Source organism: Dipteris shenzhenensis, chromosome 11, assembly GCF_047967505.1.
Source record: "Dipteris shenzhenensis isolate YYH24624 ecotype China chromosome 11, Dip_SZ_1.0, whole genome shotgun sequence".
Classification (NCBI taxonomy): domain Eukaryota; kingdom Viridiplantae; phylum Streptophyta; class Polypodiopsida; order Gleicheniales; family Dipteridaceae; genus Dipteris; species Dipteris shenzhenensis.
This window is the reverse complement of record NC_141606.1, coordinates 16,438,264-16,447,253: the sequence shown is the minus strand read 5'-3', so window position 1 is coordinate 16,447,253 and position 8,990 is coordinate 16,438,264. Positions and strand designations below refer to the sequence as shown.

At 42.3% G+C, this 8,990-nt stretch overlaps 1 protein-coding gene across 1 annotated transcript; it reads right to left on the bottom strand.

The window, feature by feature from the left end:
• Positions 1–3,315: 3,315 nt before the first annotated feature.
• Positions 3,316–5,042, bottom strand: LOC147896683 (uncharacterized). Its single transcript, XM_087381581.1, has one exon. It carries the CDS (start codon positions 4,918–4,920, stop codon positions 3,979–3,981), a length of 942 nt encoding a protein of 313 aa, XP_087237707.1. The 5' UTR covers positions 4,921–5,042; the 3' UTR covers positions 3,316–3,978.
• Between the last annotated feature and the right edge of the window lie 3,948 nt (positions 5,043–8,990).

Below are 8,990 nucleotides of genomic sequence, written 5' to 3'. Positions count from 1 at the left end.
TGATCAGAAGCCCTAAAGTCTGGCAGTGAAATTTCTAAATTTGCCCTAGGATTTGGCAGGACTCCGTGGTGCTGGCACAAACCAAATCCTGTAACAATCTGGAAATTGATGGCTTCAAAGGCTGATTTTACTGCATGCCCTGAGGCAACTCTACCCATAGGACACATGTACTAAGTTTGCTACTGATCCGATGTCATTTGCCCTTACTTCTGCCTCGAAATTGGTTCCAGCAGGTGCAATTCTCACTATATCAGAAGTTATGGTTTCCCTAAAATTTGGGGCTTTTGAGTTTTTCCAGCTAATCTGAACTATTCTATTCCATCTATACCTAATCTGAACATTTGGTTGGGAATTGAGCTCCAAATTGGGCCAGACTGTGAACTGTCTCGTCAGAGATGGACATGTGGCAGTGCCCTGATCAGTGACTTTCTGATTCAGAAAGTACTTTTCTACACAGTGGGCCACTCAGTGCTCTAAATCTCACAGTGCTCCTAAGCAGTGTTCTAAGTTCTGCACAGTGTTTCTAAACAGCTTGGTTTAAGCAATCGATAAATAATGCTCCTACAGAGCATCTGACAGTAAGTTCTACCCAAACAGTGTTTAAATTGCTGTTCAACCTTCAGAATTGATTTGGGATGCCTCCCAAGAGATCTGACAATCAGTTTAAGAAGCATCAGATGGGGAACTCTGACCCCATTCCAAAGGGTGATTTGTTGTTGGATTCTACAAGACTGGGCATTGGCTCCAATGAGGGAGCCCAGGATGATGGCACTGAAATGGTGGAGATCCCTAGCAGTTGCAGACAGGAGCTAACTGATGGCATTTCCAATGCCCAGGCATCCCAGGCCCAAGAACAAAACACTAATGGGTATCCCAGATCCTATATTGCAGGCCCTTAAGGAGATGACTGTGAAGATTTAAGCTAATGGTATAAGGACGCAAAATTCCTTTGCTACAATGAACAGGAAGTTGGACCAGCTCAGAAGGAGTCAGATTCATGAGGGAAAGAAGCCTATGGAGCAGGCCCTAGAGGGTGACTCAATTCTGAAAAGGACGTCATGGTTGAGCTTACTGTAGACCATCATGGTTTCATGGCATCAGCAAGGAAGACCTATCATTCTAATGGGGAAACAGCTCACAAGAGCAGGGAGCCATTAAAGAGTAACGTCCCCAAGAGTGCCAGCCCTGAGGTATGTCAAAGGTTTAATGAATACAAGACCTTACCTGCTGATCTCAGGTCAGTCATACCATTTCATCAATATATTCAGTCTATAAAGTTGCTGAACCTAGGGGGCCTACTCAAGACAAGGATGTCAAGGATAAGATTGTTTTATTCAAGTTCAAGGGTGATACATGTACCCCTAATGAATTGGAGGAATGGCATAAAATGGAAGACTATTTTCTGCTCTATCCTAGAAGTGATCAAAGTAAGATAAAATTTGTTGTCCTACACTTGGAGAATTATGCTCATTATTGGTGGAGAAACCTTCAACATCAGGGAATCACTACACTCTTGGGAGGAATTTAAGGAGCAAATTTTTCAGACATGTGTATCTTCTATTGCTAGAGATAAACTTATTTGTAAATGGTTCTTTAAGTAGGGGGAGCCATAAATTACCACGTGGCATCATAGGCTGGCCATCCCATAAGTGGAGAGGTAATTATACCAGATCTACACCTATAAAAGGGGGCTCTGCAGTGTACCTATTCATTCATTCTTAATGCAATCTTGTAATCACTCATTTACAGCTGAGCTTGCCTAGCTCTAGGATGAACTAGGATGTCTTCTCCTAGCCTATGAATCTCCCGTCCTAGCCCTGTTGCTGGTACTGCCCGTCACTAGTTATGGATCTATACACAAGTCCAGGTACTTTCACATGAATTTCCGCAACCTACATGCTGTCCTTTACCTTTGCATTCATTTGCTGCCATTTCTACATTACGAGGCTGTTGAACTAGCCCTAAACTAGCATGCTGTAGGCTAGTTTAGCTACAGTATGAGACCTTGCAATAGGACTTATGCCAAAAACAATCTTAATAACAACCTTTTGTAATACAAAGTGACAATGACAATTCACCGTCAATTTTGATAACTGAAAATCGCTCAGTTTATTCCCACATGCTCCACAATTAAGAGTTCTAAGCATGCACAAGAATTGTTTAAACTCTATGGATTGCCCGAACATATTGTCAGTGATAGGGATTCTAAATTCGCTGCACAATTTAAGCAGATAGTGTTACAAAACCTGAAACTAAATGCATTAAGTTAAAGCTCAGCAGGTCATCCCGAAATGGGTCATCAAACGGAGTAGACCGATCAGACTTTGGAGGATATGCTTCATGCCATATGTTTCCACGATGCAGTCAGTGTGGGAGTGGCATCTCCCACTAATTGAGTTCGCATATAATATTAATAAGTATTCCATCACAGTGTTTAGGCACTTTATGCTTTATGTATGGGCATAATTAAGATCACCCATACCAGTCATCCTTGAGAACATAAAACTTGAGGATCTTTGCAAGACATGCAAGAAATGCTTCAGCAAGCCAAAGATAGTATCTGCAATGCTTAAGATAAAGCACATTACTATGGTAATCATGGCAAAACACCTAAGATTGGAGTCGATACGGCCGTATGGGATGTTGTGGCTTCTTGTTGCTGGCCAGGACTTGAGAGTGGAACCCTAGAACTTCACGTCGAAGTATATCTCAAGGGTCTATGGCTGCGAGGTGAGCCTCATCCTTGGCTATTGTGTGTCATCTATTATCTAACCTTGTGTCCTCTCTAGTTGGATCCTTCACCGGAGGAATTTGGGACATGTTCGTATCCTTATCCACAATAAGTACTAAGAGCACAAACTCAGGGGCCTGAGAATTGTCATCCTAGCCAGAAACCATGCCTTGACATGCCTGAGAATATCACTTTTCAAAGTCATAATAGAAAGACACAACCTCTAATTCTTGTTTCTTGGCTCAGCCAAATCAACACCTACTTCTCAGTCATATCAAAAAGTAGCAACAAGAGATGCATATTTGCCTTCATGCTACTGACCTGAAAGGTGAGACTGCCACTTGGTGGCACAAATCGTGTGCCTACCAAATTGACCAACTGTCAAATGAAGCCCACTTTAACTGCAAAGCCTTCCTCAATGATATCCAATCCATGGTTTTGCCCCTCATTATGTGGCTGCATTCAAAGACTAGTTCATTTCAACTAGCCACAAGAAACTAGAATATCACTCAGCGAACCTGTGTACTCAAGTGTTGATTAAACTTCAGACAGATGTCCCGTTTAAGTTCTTAAGGTTCTTGCACAGACTATGCACTGACATCCTCGTAGATTGACCTCAAGGCTACAACGCAGCTTTCAAGTTGGCTCAACACTTCAGAGATTGATGCTCCGCCCTAAGGCCAAAGGATGAAGGGGCAGTCAGTTTGATTACGACTAAATGATCGGACTTGTTGGGTCACAACTAAACTAAGCCATACATAGCAATCTACAAACACTTCAAAACTAGGACGTCGTGATGCATCTTTCAAGTATTAAATACAATACCTAAAAATTGATTTCCAGAAGGTAAAGACCACCATAGTTGTTGTGCAGAAATGGCACAAGCTTAATAGCGTATTTATTCAGCTAAAAGTGCATTAAGAAGCTCTGTGTAGCCCTATGAAAGAGCATGTATATATCTGGTAGATTTTCAAACTCCTGGAAACCTTTAAAATGCTCGTGCACGAAATAGAGCTTTGAATGGGGGAATCTCATACTTTGATTTCATATGGAATGATTGAACATCTGCTAATTTCTCCGATTGTTGCTCTGTCTCTGGCTTCTGTCGACTGTAATATATTCCACCAATTACTGCAGATCCTCGAAAAGAAAGAAGCCCTTTGAGTTAGTCAAACAGCCTTCCCCATTCAACCCCAAACTGCATATTTGCACTGGTGAAGATCTGAATTTGATAAATCAACTCTGCTCTAGATTGCCACGCTCTGAAAATCGTTAGCATTATGTCGCTCGTCGGGAAGAGCCTCATCTTCGTCCGTTTCGAGAGAGAAAGAAGATGGCGGCGCTGCAAATGGTTCCTGGCCAGTTGATTTGAGTTCGTAGCTTTCGGAGGTGTCCACCCTCTCATAATTCAATCCGTTATAATTAAGGAGCTTATGATCTTTCCTTGTGAAAAACCCATATAAGGGAAGCAAAACAATGAGCAAAAGAGCCATTTGACAATTGAATTGGAGAGTAGCTATGGCCTTCCCTCTCATCAGATCCATACCAGCACAACTTATAATGTAGTCGCCCTCGCCCCTTTCCTTCAAAGAGCAACCCTTGGCGATGAAGGTGGTCGTGAAGAACGACAAAGCCATTTGAAAAAACCAAGTGCCTTGCGAGACAAGCGCAACGCTTCGTACAAGCGGCGGCAAGACGGAGAAAGGGTAAGCGATCCCTAATGCCGTAGCAACGAAGCAGGCCCCGATGGGCACGAGGAGAAGACTGTAATACCGGCCCTCGAGTCCGGCGTCGGCTCTTTGAAGGTAGAAAAGGAGAAATTCCTGCCCAAATGCAAAGAGGAGCATGAACTGCAAAAATTCCGACGGCAAAGGCAGGAACCTGGTCTTCTCAGAGACGAGAGCAGAGACGGCGAAGACGAAGAAGACGAGGGCCACAGCGCTTCTCTCGAGAGGAACAGCGGAGCCAACGCCATCTGCGAGGGTGTGATCGTTGTGGGAGGCGACCAATCCACCGATGAAGTGCAAGAGGGAGAGGGCAGAGATGAAGAGGAGCTGGGAAGAATGGAAAGGAGGCGAGGTGAAGGATGGAGTGCGGGATCGCAGGAGGGCTGCCAACGTGAAGGAACTCTGCCATAGCCCGATACACAAGAACCCTGATCCGCTAGCAACCATGCCGATCAAGCCCATCGCTGCTGCTGCTGCAGCAGAAACAGCAGAGGGGAAGAAGACAACAAAGAAGAAGAGACCAAGAAGAAGAAGAAGAAGAAAAAGAGACCAAGAAGAAGAAGAAAAGGCCTCACTAGGCCAAGAGTCGGTTTCGCCAATTTTCGCTTGCTTGTTAATTTCCTATCTGCATTGCGAGTACCCACCTGAACTCAAGTCTAGTCTTTCCATGATCAGTCTCTCATGTTGGTTGGTTAGGGAGAACTCCCTTCTCATTTCATGCCAAGATTTCCACCTGAAAAGCTCTTTGTTCCAAACCTGACCCCAAGAGTGATTACCCTTCTTGAGTCAGATAGCTGCTACTGAAAACTGCTCATCTGTCAAAGTGTCAGATCTAAATATTGAGGACACCCAAATAGAGTCAATGGCCATAAATGTTCCTTTGCCAAAGAAAAGGAGGAAACCTTTTATTTCTTCAAAATCCCCCCCAATAGACTTCCATAGGGGACTTCCCTTGGATTTACAAGGTTCAGGTTTAAAAAGAGCAAAGATAAAAGGGTAATTTTTCCAATTTGGAGCCATGCAGGGTCTAATACCTCATATTTCTCAAAAGCAGTTGTGCCCAATCCTCCTCTGGATATAGTGATGCTTTGATAATCCAAGTAGCAGAAAGCTTTTTGGCAGCAGAAGATATATCTATCACCTCTAGTCTCCCTTCGTCTTTGGGCTTGATACAATAGTCCTACCTTACTTTGGATATTTATTTGTTCCCTCCCAATAAGAATGACCTGCACAATCTGGTGAATCTGTCTAGACCTGTTTTAGAAGGAGACCAACAAGAAAGATAAAAAATACCAATGTTGTAGAGGCAATGGTTAAGAACCAATTTTCTTCCAGCCAGGTTTGCTTGCAGACTTCTCCATTTTTCCAACTTCTTTTGAAATCTATCCATTACCCAGTCCCACCTCTACTTCATTGCCCATTAGAATGCCCAAAAGTCTGAAAATTGTCCCTTTTTTAATTTTGAGGCATCCGAATTGTTGGAGAACCCCTTGCTCCTTGCCACCACTGAGTGTGTCATACCCTATTTTGGAGTGGTTGATAGAAGATCCTGAGGCTTGACAAAAAACTTCAAGACAATCCATTACACATCTAACATCCTGATCAGTGTTTCTAGGAGTCAAAGTGGTGTCATCAGCAAATTACTGACATACCAATTGTTTACCACCATTAATCTGCTCTATGCCTTTCAGACTTCCCTCTTGAATTTGACTTCTAAGAAGCCATCCTAGAGAGTCTGCAGCTATAGCAAAAAGAAGAGGAGCTAAAGGGTAGCCTTGTCTAATTTATCTCTTAAGAAAAAAGGGGTCACTCATCATTCCATTGACATTGAACTTAGCTGTAGAATTAGTGAGCAGAAGTTTAACACTTGATACAAAAGAGGGTCCCATAACCATGTCCTGTAGAGATTGAAATATGAAATCCCATTCCAACCTATCATAAGCCTTATCAAAGTCAACTTTAAGAAAGCAAATATCATGTTTAGTTTCTTTAGAATATTCACATCCTTCCCATATATTAATAATGGCTTCAAGAAGGTGATGTCCCTTGATAAACCCCTTTTGCTCTGGAAGAATCCACTCATTCATTTTGCCTTGAATCCTAAGAGCTAAGACTTTTGCAAACATTTCTAGCTACAATTTAACATTGTTAAAGGCCTCCAATTCTTAATCTCATCTTTGGGGCCCTCTTTAGGAATCAGTTTGAAAATGCCCCCATTAATGTGAAGGGAAAAAAACCTTTCACTAAACTTTCTTGCCATAACAGTAATAAATATGGGCCAACTAGGTCCTAGAAAACCTTGTAGAACTCAATAGGTAACCCATCTTCCCCAGGTGTCTTACCATCTGCCTTGACTACCACAGCTTCTTTCAACTCTTCCAAACTGAAAGGTCTCTCTAAGTAGGGTAGATCAAAAGTTTTAACAGCCTTCTCCCTTATAATTTGACATAACTGTCTTACTCTTTGAGTGTCATCATTAAGGGAAGGAGAGTAGTTCCTGAAAATGATGCTAGATGTATTCAATATCCTCCTCCGTGTTATTTAAGTGGGAGCCATTTGGACTTTTAAAGAGAGGGATCTCCTCTTCAAACCTTATTCTTCTGATTATTTTGAATGTTTCCTTAGTGGGTCTATCAATCTTGCCTGTCCACCAATCTCTAAAATATACTTTGGAATCATTTAACTTGATCTGTTCTTGTTTTCTAAGATCTTTTCTTGTACTATTTAGTTTTGCATAGGCCTCCACATCTCCAGCTATGGCTTTTTGCTCTAATGTCCTGATGTTATCCTGAATGCAATACATTCTTTGAGCTCTAATCTGGTGCCCAAGCATTTGAGGCCATGGTGTGTTTAGAGAAAGCACTCTGCCAAGCCTTATTATTAGAGTTTGCACACTCTTTAGGTGGAAGAGTTTAGGGTCAGCTTTAAACCAAGAGGGGCTTCTCTCACCAGAGCCAAAGTCACACCTAAAAAAGACAAGTTTGTGGTCTGACAAGCTTAAAGAGGAGTATGTTTCTACTCTCAAAGACAGATGACTGTCTAGTAAACTTTGGGAGACATAGAACCTGTCCAATCTAGCCTCCCTTCTATTATCACCAACTTGACTATTGCACCAAGTAAAATCCCTATTTGTGCTCACATCAACCAACTGCCAGTGATCTTTGCACTCTTCCCAAGAAAGCAATTCAGAACCTCTGATGCATGTGCCCTTTTCCATCCATCTGTTTGCCTTGCTCTCTACCATGTTGAGATCCCCCATTAGAATGTAGTTGCCATTTGCACACTGTAGAGATTCCATAAAGCCCTCCTTTCTATAGCTGAGTTAGGGGCATAAAGAGAGATAACTGAGAGCTTAATCTCCTTCACACAACATTGCAGCATTAACCATCTATTGTGGTCATCTATAGTGACTTGTGTGATGCTATCCTTATAGTGAGATAAGATTCCAATAGCTATGCCCCCTTTGCCCTCCTCATGTGAAGTGTAGTACCAAAATCTTCTTCTATCTATCACTTTAAGCCTATCCTCAAGAGTATTCCTACAAGCATTGACTTCTTGCAATGCTAAAAGAAGAGGTGATAGAGAGTTATCTCTCAACCAGAAAACTAGCTCTTCACTTCTACCAGGGTCCATAAGCCCTCTAACATTGAGAGTCAAGAAGGTCAACACTTTATCTAACATTCTTCTTTTGCTCCTTTTTAGCCCTAGGGTCGGGACTGCTGTTCACTTGTACTGTTCACTTGTACTTGTTCACTTGTACTGTAGTAGCCTTAGATTGTCTCCTCTTGTGTTACACTACAGTGAATGCCTTGCCTTGACTAGTGTCCTCTTGAGATGGTGCAATGATTTAAGTACCCTTCCCTTGTTCATCCTCTGAATCTTCCTCACTACCTTCTACCTCTTCCATGGCATCTTCTCTATTGACATCTTCCTCAAACTCTTTGGACCATCCAGCCTCTATAACCATGTTATCATCTTGGTTGACACTGTGGCTATTCTCTAGACTCTCTTCTTGATCCCTGGAGAGGTTCAAAAGAGTTTTAATTGTTGTAACTGGATGTCTGAGATCCTTGTCTTTATCACTAACTCTAGTGATATTATGAGTGTTGGGCTGGTTTTTAACAGGGGGATTTTGAACTTTAGGTACCCACTTTTCAGTAGGAGTAGATTATTTAGCAACAGTGGATTCTGGTTCTTTGGCTTTGGATCTCTTTAAAGGGTAGTTTTTTACCACATGAGTGGATAGCCCACATAAAAAACAGGAGTGAGGAAGATTTGTATAGGATAGGGGCTGTTCTCTGAAAACCCTACCATTTCTGTTAGGGATGGTGAGAGTCTTAGGCATCTCCTCAGCTATGTCCATCTGAGGATTGCCTTTAGGATTAATAAAGTTTTCTTGCTCTACACCCAGTACTTCTCCCAGACCACAACATAAAAAAGGAAGTTGGTTGCATAGATAAAGAGGTAGATTAGGGAGCTCCACCCAAACAAGGACTTGGTTGACCTAGGGGCATCAGGGGAAAAGTACTTGG

Excerpts from the sequence above, each read along its gene's own strand:
- LOC147896683 (XM_087381581.1), bottom strand. The coding sequence starts at position 4,920 with ATGGGCTTGATCGGCATGGTTGCTAGCGGATCAGGGTTCTTGTGTATC.